The sequence below is a fragment of the Ctenocephalides felis genome, unplaced genomic scaffold (genome assembly GCF_003426905.1).
Source record: "Ctenocephalides felis isolate EL2017-DRISC unplaced genomic scaffold, ASM342690v1 CF-g0.4_SCAFFOLD_01886, whole genome shotgun sequence".
Lineage (NCBI taxonomy): Eukaryota > Metazoa > Arthropoda > Insecta > Siphonaptera > Pulicidae > Ctenocephalides > Ctenocephalides felis.
In genome coordinates this window covers 64,283,476-64,303,235 of record NW_020538040.1, presented here as the reverse complement: position 1 = coordinate 64,303,235, position 19,760 = coordinate 64,283,476, and the positions used below count along the sequence as shown (strand labels likewise).

The 19,760-nt window shown below is 29.2% G+C and overlaps 1 protein-coding gene across 1 annotated transcript; it reads right to left on the bottom strand.

Annotated features, from left to right (window-relative positions):
* Positions 1 to 1,170: 1,170 nt before the first annotated feature.
* Positions 1,171 to 13,900, bottom strand: LOC113374811 (late cornified envelope-like proline-rich protein 1). Its single transcript, XM_026614776.1, has 5 exons — positions 13,778 to 13,900; positions 5,396 to 5,509; positions 4,941 to 5,021; positions 3,500 to 3,788; positions 1,171 to 1,373 (listed from the first exon to the last, which is right to left on the bottom strand). The coding sequence occupies exons 2-5, from the start codon at positions 5,498 to 5,500 to the stop codon at positions 1,315 to 1,317; spliced, it is 534 nt and encodes a 177-aa protein (XP_026470561.1). The 5' UTR covers positions 5,501 to 5,509; positions 13,778 to 13,900; the 3' UTR covers positions 1,171 to 1,314.
* Between the last annotated feature and the right edge of the window lie 5,860 nt (positions 13,901 to 19,760).

Sequence of the window (19,760 nt, the reverse complement as noted above, 5' to 3'; positions counted from 1 at the left end):
TCCGTGTTTGGGGCTACCAGAGTAACAAAAAAAACGACAATACCTCTGATATATTTTTTACTCATTTTTAAGAAAATTGACACATTATAATGTGTCCTAAAATATATTTTTTTATCATAAATCAATGTAAAATACTATTATCATAATATAAATAAAGATATAAGTAGTGTCTCCAGTAACACAGTTTACATGTGCTCATCTTTTACAAATATAATTCTATTCAATCTTCTTCACTTGAACCTGTATGTTACAACTAGCCCGAAAATTTTATTTCAACTTATCCCAGGTGTGATTTTTTTTACTTTAATCAAGAAATATATTATTTATACAAATTAGCAATCACAATTGTTACACATTATCAAAGATTGATCAACTTGAAAAAAATATATATATAAAAAATTTAAAGTTAGACGCTAATAATAATGCGAACCGAAATGACGGACCTGCATAGTTTTGTTTATTGCGACGGCCTACGGAACAGTAGCTATGACATATTTACATGTTCAATCGATACAAAAAGTATTTGAACGCTTTAAGATTTTTTTGAAAAACGCTTGTTACTAGTCCCCTGTAACAGATAGCCCCTAGTTCTCCTATATCTAACAATAATCAGAAAGTGAACTGTCTCTAAATAAAAAGTGAAAAGCCTCTAAAAACTCACAAATAAATCTAACTAGAAAACGATTTGAATTTAGTAAATAAAATATTACGTAATTAATAAATATTTTTATTTATTTATTTATTTATTTGAACAGCGAGCAGAACTTATGGGTCCTATAAGCTGTTGTGATGAATTTCTTACAAACTACGTTTGTTTTGTTATAGATGGCGACCCAAACAGTTGTCTCATCTCTACGTGATGAATTTTTATTATTACAAATATTGTAATAGTGATAAGTTTATATTGGTGCACCAATGCCGTATCAGGGCTGTTTTCACTTAGAAACATATTGCTATCTATATTTCCAAGTGAAAACCGTTGTCACTACTGCTTTATAACAGGGTCCTCGAATTTAATAAATGACACCGTAATTTATTTATGAAAACATATTTAAATATATCGAACACTACTGTAAATAAAATAAGCAAAATATAAGTTTTACTATTTTTTTTATTTTAGGAACCGATGTTAAATTACTAGTAATGGCAACATAAATATTTTAAGTGTGTATTTGTTCTCCTTCCTGATTGCTATAGACGTGCTCGATTTTTATTTTTCCAGAACCGATGTTTTTGGAGCTTTTAATGAACGTTTTTCGTTTTTTTTATTTGATGTCTTGAGAACTTAATATCGGTTGTCACAGCCCAAATACTTCAGCAGCCTGGATCGCAGCACGATTCGCAAGGTGAACAGGCGATGAAGCAGTTCGGCGCTGTTAATTGCATAATGTTGTCAAAGTCAAATAATATACTAATAATATAATTCATAAATATTTGTATCAATTTATTTTGCCCTATAATAAATATTTGTTCATTATAGTTGTTTTATAATGTTATAATTTTATAGGACGTTTATCATAATTTATATAGCTTTTTTGTTTATTATATCATTTCATAGCTAAGTTTTCATTTGCATTTTAACTGATTCTTTTGAACATAGACATGCCAAATCCTGAAATACAATTAGTCCAGTCAGCCGAAAACTCAAGGCGATTTAAGAGAAAATTGCCAAGTGATCTTCCGCAGCCCACAATATTACTTTTTCTGTTATGCTCAGAAAAATGTTTTACACTTATTTATTATTGTTATTATTATGATTATTGTTATTATTTAATTGTCATATTAAAATTGAAAAAAATATCATGTAGCTTGGAGAGAATAAGAGCTTTTAAGTGCAGTAGTACTTTAGTAAAATTATATTTAAATTATATTATATATAAATTTTATTGATTTTGTTTATTTAATCTTTGTAACCGTAACCGTAAACAGCATTTCTAGGACCAGAGTAAAAAATAATATAATTGTCCCAAGGTTTTAAGAATTAAGACTTTGTTGAACTATGAATTTAAAATTTAAAAGTTTGGCCAACTTTGAAAAGTCTTGCTTTAAAAAAATGTACTAATAGTATAGGAGGCAGCAACGTTTTCAAAACAAGCATTTTAACCAGGCTGTTTTTTTGATATGTGGTCCTTGGTGCTCTCTCGGTTAGGGTACGGGCGGTCTGGCAGCTGGGAGTGGTTGCGTTAATTAGTGTACAGTGCGATATTGAAATTTTGAAACCATTTTAGCCAGTCCAATTTTCATTAATTCGACTTCGAATAGGTTCTAGACTCACATTTTTTGTTGCCATACATTTTGGGCGCTGCTAAATATGTGCCAGACGCCAATTTATTTATTATTTTTTTTTTAAATTCAAACCATTTTAGTCTGTCTGAAATTTTAGTATTATATTCGTTAAGGGTTAAAACATATAAAATAAATTTGCCAGACGTTTCTGCGGTTGTTAAACACATCTGGCAATCAAAAATGTCTGGCAATATGATACTAGTTTATAGCATTTTAATCAGTCCAATTTTCATTTTTTGACTTTGAATAGGTTATCCAGACTCACGTTTTTGTTGCCCGACATTTTGGGCGCTGCCAAATATGTGCCAGACACCAATTTATTCATTTTTTTTTTTTTAAATTCAAATCATTTCAGTCCGTCTGTAATTTTAATATCATGTTCATTAAGAGTCAAGAGACGTAAAATTAATTTGCCAGACGTTTCTGTGGTTGTTAAGCATGTCTGGCAACGAAAAAAGTTTGCCAATATGATACCACATATCAAAAAACCAGCCTGGTTAAAATGCTTCCTCGAAACGTTGGAAACTTTCATCAAAAGTTAGTGCATTTAATAAGGATTGTGAATTTAAAATTTTAAGAATTTAAATTCATAGCTATAGTCATTAACATAGTTAATGTTTTTGGTTGTGGCCATAAAAATGTGATTCACCGTTACGGTTCCCTAAATAAACAAATTTAGTAAAAAATATCTGAAAAATTGTCATAATTTCACCAAAGCTCTTGGTTTCATTTAAAAGCTCAAAATTTCCAAACAACATGAGATATTTTTTTCTAATTTTTTCAGGACTATTACGGTCAATACTATTCTCTGAAAGTTTTAGCTCTTAATATTAACGTTTATATAGTGCGCAATTCAATCAAAATTTGTATGAAAAAAAATTCGAAAATTTTAAAAATGTTTTTTAGGTATAAACTAGCGATATATGAATTAAAAGTGACAATTCGTGTAATCTTTTACTGAAATTTCGACGCTCTACAAAACAGATTTTTTATAATTTTATTTTGTACAGCGTCGAATTTTGAATGAAACTCATTTATTTGTTCGTAAGTTATATCTAAAAACATTTTTAAAATTTTTGAAAATTTTCCCATGCTATTTCCATACAAAACTTTTTGGATGACGAATTTTTAATTCAATTCCAGTAAAATGACCTTAACGGTAATATCGTTAACCACGGCCAGTTCATTCATTCAAAATAAACAATATACTCACGGCCACAAGGCGGGGGTGGGCATGGCACCGGGCAGTACTGCGGGCAATTCGGTGGGCATGGCGGAGGACAAGGTGGGCATGGTGGGCAAGGTGGCGGGCATGATGGTGGAGGTGGACACGGCGGCGGGCAGGGAACGCACGTGTACACAGGGCAGACAGGATTTCGTGGTCGGCTCTTGTATTTGCACGCGTAGTGGCGAGCGTCTGCATACTGACTTGGGCAGCAGATCGGCTCCGGCTTTACAAGGCACGGAGGACTGCCCTGACACTCTGCCCTTCGGCAATCATCCTTAATGTTAAACATTAGTAGGATTAGAATTCGTGTATAGACGACAATAGTTTTAAAAATTGTGTTTATCATTATTTTTTATAGCATACATGATTGCATATTCTAAATATAGAAATAATATTTAGAAGAGCAAATATTATTAGTTAACTGTATTTAAATAAAAAACGATTTGCTTTCTTCAGAAAGTTCTATGAAATACATATTGATAATTGTATAAGTGATTTATTATATAGGGGACACTGGATACGGTTGTGCCAGGGTACGGTAGTGACAGTCGTTATAACAGCAAATGGAAAAAAAATGTAGTACGTTTGTCCAAACAAGTTCCCATTCTTGCTTTCAGTCAGCGCTCTACATTAACATGATCTGCAGATCGAACTGTTTTTGAAGAGGCAAAAACAGTTTCTTTGATCGATTTCTTTTAATAATAACTATTTCTTGTGTACCGATAGATCACTTTGTTTGTTATTACGCTATAGGTTAAACATTAGTAGTTAACATTAGTAGTTTTTACCAGATATTGGTTTTGGGTAGATAATTTAGCTCTGTCATAACGATTTGTTTTTAAAAGTGTGCGTTGGGTACGTTTGTGACAATATTTATGGGTACGGTTGTGTTGTAACCGGTATTTCTTGTCCTTTTTGGGGGAAGGTTAAACAGGTAAAAAAATGTTTAACTTAACTAAGATAAAATGCAAAAGAAAAAAGAAAAGCAAAATTCGATACAAAAATCAAAAGGTTTCGCAGATATTTTTTGTTTAAAAAATATATTTTGTTATATTATATTCATAAGCTTTGTTTAAATGATTATGTTGTGTTGTTACAATAAAGTCGTTTCTGACTAACTAAGTTATTTTGATGTTTTGTTTCTTAACCTATTTTTAATCCCGTCCACGCCCCTAGCGATAGTTGTGACAGTCGCTCTTTTCTTGTATGATTTAATTTTATGACTAATTCATTGTATTTAAAGACAGTATTTCAGTATTTCCATGTAGACAAATATCCAAATTACCATTTATTTTATTTTTCCAGCTAACTGGTAAATTAACAAAATTATTGCTGTTAAAAAAGTCGCACAACCGTATCCGATAAACTACATAGAATAAGCGGTTATTATAACTTTTTTAATATATGACCAAAGATAATAAATTACCTGTATTCCATTTCGTTTGGGACAATCGCAGCCAACGTAAAGAATACCAGCACGTAACTCGCGGCTTTTGCAACGCTTTACCTTAAATGAATTATGTAGATAAAATACTGTCGAATTAATAATAAAAAACGATGACAAGTTCTCGAATTTTAAAGTAAAATATTATTTACTTTCAAAATATATAATATAAATTCTCGTTATATTAGTATGTAAGATTTCAAATTATCCCTTACATCATAACTTAGAATCAATTGCTAATTTTATATTTCAAATGATCTGTATCTGTATCTCAAGATATCTTGTACTAATAGAAGTTTAACTTGATAATATTGAGAACATGCTTCAAATACGGTTTACAAATTTAGTACAAACACTTGATTAATTAGCAATAATCGTAAAGAAAAATATAATAAGTAAAAAATAAAAAATATATTGTGGTTATTAGTGATGCTCACAGTATTGCAGCCATTGGAAGAGTTGCTGGTATTGCTGTTACCGTTGCCTCCGTCATTAGCCGGAAAGCAGATTATTTTACAAGTTGCGGCTGGACAGCAAGACATTATTCCTTGCTATTTATTAGAAAGTTAATTATCAAATGATAACAACTATATAATTAAGGCGATAGTTTTTCGCCAAGAAACAAATATTTTAATTACATTTCTTTTTATCAACGCAACGTTACATATTTGTTATTAGGTTCTAAATTCTAAAGTAAGCTTTGATATAGACATAGCAGAACAGGATTTATCCATAAATGCTCCTTAATTGATTTTAATTGGATAGAAAAGTAATTTAGCTATCACAGTATTGAAATTTATGTAACAAAACCTACTTCGAAAGTGGCCGCAAGATTTAATAAATTAACAATCAATATATTTATGTAAGGAAATTCCCCACTGGGGGAATTTCTAAAAGTTCTGTGCCCGTCAGGAAATAACCCCATTGAACCCAATGTTCAGATTGGTTATAAGAAATAAATAAAAAAAAATCTACTTCGTCAATATTGTGCGGGGAATCAAGTAATATGAGAACAAACAAATATTTTGTTCTAGTTTTCGAAATTCGTATTGGATAACTTTAAAGTTACCAATAATTCCTTATCAAATAAATTATCAAACTTTAACTAGTTAATCAAAACTCTTAATAACAAATTTAACTACTTTTACATACATATTTTTATAAATACAGAAAAAAACTTCTTTGCTTATAAAAAAAAATGATTTATATATATAGGTGTTTCATGGCGTAACGGTCAAACACACGGTTTATTAACGACTTAGAAAATATTTTGAATTTCATATGCAATTTAAAAACTTACAATCTGAAAATAAATGGTTATTTATAAAAAAAGTTCTGCACAAATATTCTGATGCCCTTTTTTCAGAATGTTTATTTGCAAAAAGCATATACAGTAACTAACATTTTGTACAGAAGTTTTAAAAATCAATGAAAAAGAAAAAAATGATAACATATTAAAATCTTCTCAACCTGTATGAAATGTATATTGATATATAAAAATATGTTTAAGTATGCATAGAATGTATGTATTTAATTTTGTATAGTGAATGTAGAAATTCGAAACTCATTTTTATTTATTTTTTGAAAAATATTAATTTTTCGGATATATATATATATATATATATATATATTTATTATACCATGCGTGTATACAATACACACAATTAGTGTTCATAAGAAAAAATCGATTAAAGGCATATATTCATACTACTATTTTGACAGTAACCGTAATAAATTCGCAAACCCTGTTTTAAAATAATCTCCCATTTATAATTCATTCATATTTATTTTATATAAGCTTCTAATAAAACGTTGGAATTCGCATGTCATTTAATAAATTACAATCAGAAGTTTGACTCACCTCAAAATTAAATTCTTCGTTTTCCAATGTATGTTTTCGTTTTTTTTGTGAATATTAGTTATGCGTTTTTTTTAATTTGTTAAGTATTCAATTTTTTACACCATTGTTTAATAATTTTAAAAATTTATTTTTTTCATTTCAAATTTTTATTTTTTTAGAAAATTACCGTTTCATTCTTTTTTTTTTGTTGGAAATTGTGTATACTAGATATTGCTCATATCTGTTCCATTTTGTTACTTTTGTTTATGATATTGAATCGCATAGGCTTGTATTTATATGTCACATCACTTACATTTAAGTAAAAATCTAGTGATGTTGAGATTTGACATTAAATTATTGTGAATTAAAATTTGAGATCGGAGAAATATGCAAAAGTTAAGAAAAAATGTTCTAAAATTTTTAATAGAGTAGAGCGGGGCTTAAATGTCCGCCGGTGAAACAGTTCACCACCGATATCTCAAAAACAAGTAAAGTTAAGGATGTTTTGATAACAATACGTGAAAGATTTTCACCACATTATTATCGGGTGATAAACAGATATGTTTACAAATCTATAACAAATTATCCGAGGTTTTATTTTCATTTTCTTTGTCGTTACTACTTGCCTCGGTAAACGTTACAACTAGGCCCAAACACTGGGTAAGTTGTAACCTCGCACTTTTTTTTAGAAAATGATTAATTATGATATAATTAACTACAGTTGTAAAATTATTTTTACTTGATTCGGTGGAGGAATAGTAACAGCAACTATTCATCATTATTTCGTACAAATATTATCAGTGGATTTCAAGAAAAATTAATTTAAAAAAACTGTTACAATCAGCCCTTAGCTCCCATACCTGCAAAGAACTTGTACAAATTATAATTTAGTGATGTGCCAAGTCGAATCGAGTGATTCGAATCATTCGAATCAAGCCTTTAACGACTTGATTCGAATCAGATTTTACTTGATTCGAATCAACTCGTATCAAGCCGCGAAATATTTACTGTGATAAAATATGTATGAACACAAATTTTCATAAATATGAAAAAAATATTTTAATTTAATTTAATATTATAATGATATAAAAAATAATAATAAATAACATAAATGACATAAATATAAAAAATAATCATGAATTAAATCATGCGAGCCAACCGACTGTAATACGCTTAAATGTACGCCGACTCCAATCGTTTTTGTATGACTTTAACTGCATTCATTAACTAACAATATCATCCGACTTTATATGACTCAAACCAATTTATTTCGACTTCAAGTCTATATAACTTCATCCGAGTTCCTATGATTCAAACCGACTTATTTCGACTTCAAGTCTATATGAATTAATCCGAGTTCCTATGATTCAAACCGACTTATTTCGACTTCAAGTCGGTATGAATTTATCCGAGTTCCTATGATTCAAACCGACTTATTTCGACTTCAAGTCGGTATGAATTTATCCGAGTTCCTATGACTCAAACCGACTTATTTCGACTTCAAGTCGCTATGAATTCATACGAGTTTATATGACTCAAACCGAATCATCCCGAGTTCAAGCGGCTTGAACGATATGAGTTCGAAACATGTGTCTGTGTCTTAGCGTATCGACTTATCGACTTGCGTGTTTGTTTATTTTTGACTAACCGCTGAGAACCAATTTGTTCCTGAAATATAAAAAACTCATTTAGATAATAAATACGCGATTTAGATTTTAATTAATATCGAAATAAACTACACAACGAGTTTTATACACATACAAAATTATCATATTTTATTACTTGCATAATGGCAAATTCACACAAATCAAATAATATCAATCTTTACAGTAGTGAATTTTAAGTCATTCGTAAGACGTTAGATTCAGCTCCCTGTTTAGATTAGATCTAAACAATCAATAATATACACATGCATTCGTTCAACGTAAGATTAAGAATATTGTTTTATATGCTTTAGTGATAGAGAAGTGTTTGGTTATATTTTATTGTAAATTCACTTGAAATATTAGTTATATTTGTAGCTAGTTTATTATTATATATAATATAAATGTATTCATCTCTGCACTTTTTGAAATTAATTGCTTACTAAATTAATTATTTCACTTATAAAATTATTAAAATGATATTATTTCTTCTCTTAAATTTTAATTGCTCATATATGAACTTGATTCGAATTGATTCGAATCATGATTCGAATCAGGTTTTTTTCTGATTCGAATCACTCGAATCAAGAAATTTTCGAGTCGGAACATCACTAAATTATATATTTATAAAATCTTTGATCACACAGCAATTGAATAAACATTGATTCTAGTACACATGGCATTTAATTCGATGTAATAGCTGTAGATGTAATAGCTGTTAGATATTTAGATAAAACTTTCAACTTTTTTTCAAATATAAAGTTATCGCTTTCAACTACGCTTGTATGCCCTAAATTTGTAGCTTATTCAGTGGCGGATTAAGCTTTCTGCCACGCTAGGCCTTATCTGACCAAGCGCCCTTTTTAATAGAGAAAAATTTACTTTTTTATTCAAACAATTTATTTTAAATTACTTAGATATAATTTTTAACTTTGCATAGAAACTGTTCAAGATCCTTAAAATGATTTGTGACATTTTATCAAGTTTTGACATACTGAAAATTTTGTCGCCCTTTTAAATTGTGTCGCCCTAGGCCCGGGCCACACGGGCTATGGGGTAATCCAGCACTACGCTTATTATTTCAAATTTTAATGAATATACAATGCTTGACTCATCACATTACAAAAGCAACTTTTGACACAAATTTTGGTTACAATATTTTCTCAAAATTTGATATTTTTTTAACATTAGACTATTAGTCGTAGGTCCGTAACAAAAAGCTTCATAAAAATCGGCAAACAATTTTTTTTCAACAGTTAATTTTAAGAAAACGGCGCGGTAGATTTTTACCTAAAACTACTCACGATCAGTATCGTTCCCAACCAGTATCTTTCGAGCAGTTTTTGATTTTTAAAGTCGATTCAAAATTGAGAGCTAAAAACGTGGACATTTTTATAGATTTTTTTTCATTTTTCTGCTATTTACAAAGAAACGGCTCAGCAAATCGTCGCACAAAACTGTGAAAACATAATCCACATCGAAATACGTCGATTGGCTTTTAAATTTTTGAAATCGGTTCAAGCGTTTTTAAGCAAACGTCGTTGAAAGTTATAATTTTGACAAACGCCATAAAAACGATACTAATTTTTGCAAACTTTGAAGAATTTTTAAAGTTAAACGAGTTGCGTAAGGCCGTAATATTTTAGTATGATCTATAAGACTATGGCATATACCGTCAAAAAAAATCATAAGAATCGTCGAAAATTTTTTTTAACACTTCATTACAAGAAAACGGCCTGGCTGATCTTTACCAAAAACTAATCAGCATGATACCCAACCAATATCTTTCGAACGGTTTTTGAATTTTCAAAATCGATTTAGAATTGCGGGCTAAAACGTAGACAATTTTTTTTTCACTTTTGTGCTATTCACAAAGAAACGGCTTGGTTAATCGTTGCGCAAAAGTGATAAACGCTAGTCCTCATCAAGATACATCGAGAGGCTTTTATATTTTTGAAATCGGTCCAGACGTTTTAGAGAAAACGTCGATTCACGGCAAAAAATCTGTTCACATGCACAAACACATTCACATGCTTTTTATAAATTTGGTCTCATTCGATTCAGAACGGCTTGAAACGTCGAGAAAACATAAAAGTAGCAAATCGGATTTTTTGATGAAAACAAACTTCTCCTACGGGAAGTTAATAATGTCATTTGAAAGTTCGCTGAATAAGCCCGCCGGCAGCGCTGATATTATATCGATAAACGAAAATTCGATATAGAAATGAGTTTTCGGCGAATCGAATCGAATCGAATAGAGTCAACCCGGCGCATGCGTTGCCTTTCGTTACGAGTAGAAACGGCGTTCGTAACCTTATATACAGGAACGAACATGTGTTTCCGAAGAGGGTGTGACGTCAAACGTAAACCGTGTAGGACGACCTGACAGCGAAAAAGATTCTGACAGTACCGACTTCAATTCCGTCGCGTAAAACTAGCATGGAACGCTAAATTTCACCCGCGATTAAATTCGATAAAACAAATGTTCGATATTAACAATTTATGAAAATTCCAAGGTTCGAAACCGCGTGTGGATGAGTGCAAATAAACATTTACTTCAAAATGGCAGAAGCCGAAACGACGGTGCTGGAAATCAAGACCAAATCGATAGAGCAGACGCTGGTGCCTCTAGTAAAGCAGGTCATTTGATCATTTATTTTTTACTTTAGTTTCGTTTTGTGCCTAAGGTTATATTTAGACATAAACACATTGTTGGCTCGGTATAATTCAGTCGCACGCATGCGCCCTAATCAAACTGTTGCTCACGTCAATTTAGATGACAATGTGCAATAATAACGTTACCTGGTTCAGAAACGAAATCTAATTTAGCTTATAAACGTATATAACGATTGATTTCTTTAAATAGACAAGGAACTCAAGTACACGCGACGTCTATTTTTGTCAAATTGATGATATACACATGTGATGCGAAAGCGATTAAACACACACGCGTTAATATATATACATACACACATTATATACATATATACATATATATATATATATATATATATATATATATATATATATGAGGTAGAGCTGGTCAACATATCTGAATTTGATATACTAATTTCAATTAAATGTTTATATTAAGCCTACGTGGATAACTTTTACCCACAAATTGCCGACTGGCGTGGTAATGCGAAATTTCTAATCTTTCTTTTCTAAAGCTCTTTCTCCTCACGGGTCACTTCTACCAAAAGCCGTTCGCTACCCGTAGCCGAAGAAGCAGTAATGACTCCGTTTGGTTGTATCCTCCATTTTTATACGATTTCCTTATTGAATAGGAGAATATGGTAGGGATATCCCTACTCGTATGAGAAGAATTCTAAATCAACAATATTTGAAAGTAGAAGAAAAAAGATGTGTAACCAGCCATCACCTTGATTCTTACGACGTCGCTATCGGGAGATATAACGACAATGTTTGAAAATCTATAAAAAATATTTTTATCGTTGTTAGTTTTTTTGGTCGTGACCACTATTGTTTAGTTTACGAGACTTTAATACAATTACTGAGTCTACATTATTTATGTTTTATAAGACGTTGTGTTATTAACTTCCTGTAGGGTAAATTATAGCAATCGCCCAAAAATCAAAAATGAAAATTTTCGCATTTATTTATATTTTGTAGGTTTCTGAATATTTTGGCATACCTTAGAAAAAATGGATGTGTGTGTATGTATGTATGTAGTATATATGTATGTAGTATGTATGTATGTATTTTTTTAAATTACAATATCTGTTACAACTGCTGAATAATATAACATCTAGTAACATAAGTGAATAATAACATAAATATAAATAAAATAGAGTACAAAATAAAGGATAGTATTTTCATTAAAATGATATCCATATTATGATGATTTAATATAAAATAAAAGCAAATAATGATAAAAATAAAATTAATAGAATTTGTGAATAATAAAAATAGAAAAGCAATAAAGAAGGGTAAAAACAATAAGTGACAAATGATAATAAATATAACTAATTAACAATATTAGAAATAATAAGATAAGTGTGTATGTATGGATACAACTTCTCGTCGACGTTTTCGATGGCACCGCTGAACCGATTCGAATTATTCAAGAAGCATTCGATTTCTATTGATAAAGTTTGACGTCATGAAGAATTGTTTAAGTTTTTGCAAAGACAGAACCAGCGGTTTCGGAGATCCAGAAAAATAAATAAAAAAAATGCATTTGGCGGTCGAAAATCACATATTTTGTAAATTAAATCAACCGGACTGAATGAGTATTAAAAACTTTCAAAAAGTCTCAAAAAAAAAATAAAAACATTTTGGTTTTCGAGTTTTTAAAAAATACGAGTATCAATATCGTATAAGTATTCCCAGAAAAACATTTTTTTTCAATATGCAAAATTCTCAAAAAAGAAAAAAAATATTTTCTGAGCTTTTAAAAATTCGAATTCCTTAAGGCACGATGCCATGCACTACTAATTTTTAAGTTATATTCAACAGTTTTTTATATAACCTCTATAAAAGCTCACATTTGGGTAGGGTAACAATGTAACAAGGACCATCTGAGCCAAAGGTATAAACAATAAAAATAGTTAATAAAAACGCTAATTAAGTTAGAACAAGCTATGATTTCAATGGAATTCAGGATCTAGTAATAGATAATTCACTTTAACACAAGATATAAAATGTGTACTGTACTATGATAATATAATGTTCATTCCAATACAAATACATAAGTATTTAATAATACAAAATATGTGAATAATCCAACCAGTAATTAAAGATATAATAAATTTACTTTTTAAAGATGCTACGAAAGGTTAACAAGTGCATATTGAAAATATATGCACATATTGTGAAAGTGTTTCCTTTGACATTGCATTTATTTATAGTGTAAAGAACTGTGAAATATTATCTAAAAATCAACTATTTACCTCGAACAAGGTTGAAATGTCATTGCGTTTATTTTATGACTTTATCGTAATATCACTGCATAAATTACCATTCTGAATTACCTATTAATTTGAGGTGTCGAATTGTTGACATGCTCGCTTGGCATAGTTTTGAGTTTTTTATTTTTATAATTATATTTATGGGGATGTAGGATTTCGTATTTGAATGCATATCAAATTGTTAAATTCCTTTAGTAGTAAGTTTGATCTTGTGTGAAAATGGAAATCAAATACTGCCCAATTAAAGATCAATAAATATGAATAAAGTGGTAGATTCCATGAAAAGTAATGCATTATAATATATAGTATACATTTTAGGTTTATCATTAAGATCATCATACACACACACACACATATATATATATATATATATATATTAATCTACATATTTATATAATAACTTACCAAAAGCTAGCGCCACTTTTCACATTCTGTCGGAGAATTTTTATAATCATTTTCAATTATCAGATTACCGAACTACTACTCTTGTCTAATATCTACTGGTACATCATAGATTTTCGGCATCTGAAAAAACAAAGAAGATATTTTCAGTGAGAACAATTGAAATATTTGGATGGTCAGAAATATTCGAATTCTGTATTTGATTAATCGGTTCCAAAAATAAGCAGGTCAGAAAAAACGACCAAAAACTGAATCCGGGCCCGGATAAAGTTGAAACGTGATATTACTATGGTAATTATCTAATTTATCCACAACATGAGAAAATGTATATTGAATTTCTTGAATACATATATTTATGGAAAAGATATACATAATAATCTTTATTTAAGAATACTTCAATATTTGTGCTATGGTAATGTCTGTGACATACTTTATTGTCAGATTTTGTATATAAATGCTTGCAAATTTAAGTTTAAAAGTCACATTATGATAAAATGACAAATATTACCAATTAGTATCAAAACTGAACTAGAATTAGATACAATCGAAATTTCTGAGAAATATGTAGAGTAATATTCTGTAGAAATATGAGGAGTATTTCACTTTGTACATTTTTTTTTCAAGAAATGGTTTGGCTGGCACTTGTGTATGGCAGTCGGAAAATTTGTTTATGTAATTTTTCCCTAATTTTCGTAAAATTTGAAAAAAAAAGTTTAATTTATACATTTCAAAAATTCAGGACAATCTGGGACAAAAACCTTGAATCAAGGACAAACATTGCTTCTATGAAAATCTAATATGATAAAATAGGTTTCTGACTAAACTAACATATAATAAAAATTATAAATGAATGGATTATATAAAAAATATCAAAATAATAGAGCTCATAATAAAAAAAGTTAAAAAAAACCTATAAGTTTATTACGAATTTATTCGCCTGCATGACTAATATGATCAACATTTCAAATATCATTTAAAGCATTTTTTAAAGGATATGTTTTTATTAACTTAAAAAATAACTGGAAATTATTAGATTACTTGTTTTAGTGTCGAAAGAACTCTTGTTCAACATTCTTTTGAAAATCCCATTATTTTACATTTGCTAAGTAGCGTGTTCATTGAAAAAAATATAATAATTGAAAATAAAACACAAAATAAACTTTCAAAATTACTTCTATAATCAATTGCATTGCGTGTCACTAAATTTTCTTCTGAAATGTTATAATGGTTTTTAAGTAATTCGAGGACGCTGATTTCAAAAAAAGTAACAGAACCGCTCTAGTTTTCGAGATATACCAATATGCTAGTATCACCTCAAATTACAATGAAACATAACATATTTTATTTTGTGTCTCAAAAGTCTTTTTATATAATTTTCGAGGGTGATTAAGATCTAACTAATTTTGTCATAAGCTCCAACATTTTAGGACGTCCCACCTCCTTGATATGGCTCCGCCAAAGTCCTGATGTTTCGGTGGATTCTCTCGCCTGACTTCCTTGTTTTATTTTCGAGTTTAATACAAGAATTTATGAACCGTGAATTTTCTATAAGTTGCCCAATTTGGAGATTATCAAATGTATCTCTTTTTAACTTTTTCTGTTTTTTTCTTTTAACTTTAGTGTCTCAATCCATTACATGATATACAGAAGATTTTCATTACCTTAAGACCCATTTTCTTCTATTGCCTGAATTTATTCCCTTGAAATTTACCACACAGAAAAAAAACATTCGAAACAGGCGGTATTAAATTTTTTTTCTTTTAAACACTAATGTAAATACTCTACGCAATTTTGGCACATTATATAAAGAACCCATGTTTTATCATGATTGCGCAATTCAATTTTAAAGTGGTTGAAATACGCCGTCTTGACGCAGTTTGATATAGGCTATCGGAATTTGTCGAAAACATATTCACCACAGATGTTTAAAAAACTATATGGATCATGCACATAAGTTCTTAGAGTCGGAGCTATACCAAAAACTGCAGATAAAACTTTTGGTACTTCTTTGAAAGAAAATTGAAAAAAACAGAGGTATGTCAACTGATTTCTAGTGCAGTCATTAAGGACTTTTTGACCAAATAGAAAAATGAATAAAAAATTCGCAAATGTTCACAAACAATTAACTGAGGTTAATATTAAAAATAACAGTATAATCATACGCTTACTCAATCATAATTTTTGGTACGCCTTAAATAAGAGAAAAATAAGCAACTAACGTTAGTTTCTTTAAGAATTCCAGAGCTAAAAGGGCAAATAAAGGGGCAGTACAACTCTTCTGAAAATAACCGATAAGTAACTTATTTCATAAATGAGTTATAATTATTTTCGTTTTAAATGTCTCAGTTACACATTGTATTTTCATTTTCTATAGCCATATTTCACTCGAGTTTGGCGCCTTATCTTACAATTAGAACAATGCATGCTATTTAATTTTAGAATAATGCGCATCATATAATATACAAACTAGTGGCGTATGGCATCGTGCTTTAAGGCAAATTGCTATAACTTCGCGTACCTTAACGAAATGTTCGAGAAATGTTAAATGTTTTCGTATAGATTATTATAAATAAATACTGTAACATTGCCTTGCATTTATAATAATTATCAAAACTGAATTACAAAGTTAAAATTATTTGTTTAAAGTATATAAGTGAGCTTTAGAACTTTAGCAAGAATTAAGATTAAAATTTGAATTATTTTCTATTTATATATAAAAAAATTATATCTATAAAAACAAAATATTTTTTTTCTAAAAGCAATTGTTTCGTCAACACAAGCAGAAAGTTTTTTGAATCATTCAAATGCTTAGTTCTCTCAAAAACTGCCATTTTTTGTACATTTAGCTCCGTATTTTCGAAACGACTGGACCTGCCTTTGCCAAAAACTAATCACCACTTCTCCCCATCATTACGAATTGAATATTTATTACTTTTTTATTTCTGCACTCTTTGCTCTGTATCTCCGTAAAGGCTGCACCTGCCTTTGCCACCAAACTAATCAGCACATTCTCCTATCAATAGGAATCGAATGTTTTTTGAACTATTCAAATCAGTTGATCAGTTGGACATACAAAACACACACATACATTTTTTCTGATGTATGCCAAAATATTCAGAAACCTCTGAAACGTGAAGATATGCAAAATATTTAATTTTCGATTTTCGGCCGGTTTCCATAACTTACCCCACAGGAAGTAAAATAACGGTTTAACGATTTTCATTCTGCAGTTATTATCAAACAGTGAAAATAATATCGAAGTTAATAATATTAATATAATAAAACATTACTGACGATTGAAATTAATGCAATAATGACGATTAAAATCTTCGCAAATTGTTATTTTTAATAAATATTTGCAATGAAAATATGTTCATCTTAATTTTAAAAAAATCATGTATTTATTACCAGAGTAAATTTATTATCAATATATCAATTATTTTGATTTCATAAACATTATAATTTTTAGAATAATTAATTGATAAGTGTTGTATGTATAACAAAAATATAGAAAACGTTCTGAAAATTAATTTTTACATACGTCTGTTTTCTTCAACTCATAATGAAAATTTGTACTCATTGTTAAATTATTTATAAAATCTGATAATTTAATGCGCATATGTCCAAAGAAAATTCAAAGACCTTAAAACGAAAAGATAAGCAACAATTTTCAGTTTTAAATTTTTTTCGAATACTATAAATTATCCTACGTGTGCCTCAAAAAATATCTGTGCACTTTTGATATCAAATTACTAAAAAAGTTTAGAAAGTCGGGTTTTCAAATCTCTCTTTTATGCCGTGTATACATTATTCTAATTACAGAAAAGAAATACTTGTTATATAAGGCCTAGCACTAGCTCTTCCATTATCGCGTTTATATTGATGTGACATATAAGCTATCTAATTTCAGATCTATTAATTAAGAAGAGTCCTATATACGAATATATATTCTAGACTTCCACGTGATATCTATAGAAGTCTTGTTAAGAATCCGGCCATGAAAATATTGATTTTTAATTTAAGCAGCATTTGATTTAAGTAATATCTAACCTTATACAACATGTGATTATTAAATGACTATCTTCGTAAATTCACAAATTATAAGTGGTATATATATATATATATATATATATATATATATATACAGCGGATCTTGTAGGTACGCGGGTAAAAAGGTCCTTCACCAATACCTCAAAAGCAAGTAAAGTTTCAAAATTTTCAACAATATTTTAAAGTAGAGGGAAAATGATGTATAACCACTTTGATTCTTACGACGTTGCTATCGGAAGATAAACGGTTTAACATTGTTTGAAAATCCATAACAAAGTATTTTCTTTAGTAATTAGTTTTTTTTTAGTTGTGAACACTGTTATTTAGTTTATGAGGCTTTAATTTAATTTTCAAGTACACGTTATTTAATTGTTTTATAAAATGTATTGTTAATTTTAATTGGATTCAACAGTTTTTTTTATATAACTTTAACAAAAACTTACGCCTGGGTGCAATAAAAAAAATAACGGAACATTTACCCTGGCAAAGGTGTAAAAAATAATAAATAGTAAGTTAAGTTAAAAAAAAACAATTTTACGAGAAATAATTTAAATGAACAGTTATTCCAACTTTGCTGATGAATGTTTTTGACGAAATATCAAATCAAGGTTATTTACAGTATCAACCTCTGTAAATAATGCAATTATGAAATTTTTATTTTGCATTGGTTGAATAATGTAGCTATTATTTTTCATGATACGCTATCATAATACCTAAGCCCCCGACGAAATTAAGTTAAGTTCAAATATCAAGTGTTTGTATGTTACAAAAATTTTGAGAATAAAATAATAACATCTCCAGTATCTAAATAAAAATATTTTCACTAATACGGTAAGTGATGATTAGGGCACCTCAAGGATTTTTACGTAACCCAATTGAATAATTATTGCGATCTTAAACGTACTCAAATATAGCCATGTTTTACAAATATTCTGATAGTATTAAATCGTTTTTGGGAGTTTCATTACGAACGGAATTACGTTTCATTCGTAGCAACTAATCCCCACAAGTAATTATAGTTATCATAAGGGGCGGTTAGGGAATGTCTAGTTGGTCTCTCAGGTTTGCCGTAGGTATGTACTACACTATATCAACTACAATAAAGAGTTCTATGCAATTACACAGATTTCATCTATTATTAAAAGATTCATATATATATATATATATATATATATATTTATATATGTATTAGGGTGGTCCTTAATATGGTCATTTTCGAATTTCCTTGTTCCCAAGGGCTCAAATGGTTCCAAATTGATAAAAAACAATTCTCTGAAAGTTTTAGCTCTTAATATTAACTTTTAGATAGTGCGCAATTCAATCAAACTTTGTATGGAAATAGCATGGAAAATTTTTTGAAAATTAAAAAAAAAATTTCAGATATAACTTAGTGACAAATGAATTAAAAGTGAAAATTCGTGTCATTTTTTTTATTAAAAATTCGACGTTCTGCAAAATTTTTGAAAATTTTTCATGCTATTTCCATACAAAACTTTGATTGAATTGAGCTCTATCTAAAAGACAATATCAAGAGCTAAAACTTTCAAAAACATAGTTTTTTATCAATTTGGAACCATTTCAACCCTTGGGAGCAAGAAAATTCGAAAATGTCCATATTAAGAACCACCCAACCAAAGTAATAGTTCACACTCCAACCAAAGAATCTTGGTTCTTCTTCCTAAGCAAATACTTATTTTATGAATTATATCTATAAATTTTTGTAGTAATTGTTTTATTTATGATCAAAATAAGCAAATACAATGTTATTCTCAAAATTTTGATTCACTTATCGCTAAGTTATAAAAATAATGAAATTTTACTCATGTTATTTTCCATAGAATCTTTGGTTGGAGTGCGGACTAACTTAATGATAATATTAAAGCTAGAACTTTCAGAGAATTATTTTTTAATCAATTTGGAAGCATTTGAGCCCCTG

Coding starts and splice junctions, on each gene's coding strand:
- LOC113374811 (XM_026614776.1), bottom strand. CDS start 5,500: ATGTCTTGCTGTCCAGCCGCAACTTGTAAAATAATCTGCTTTCCGGCT. Junction 5,022..5,395: donor CTTCCAATGGCTGCAATACT/GTGAGCATCACT, acceptor AATTCATTTAAG/GTAAAGCGTTGCAAAAGCCG. Junction 1,374..3,499: donor CCCACCCCCGCCTTGTGGCC/GTGAGTATATTG, acceptor TGCAATTAACAG/CGCCGAACTGCTTCATCGCC.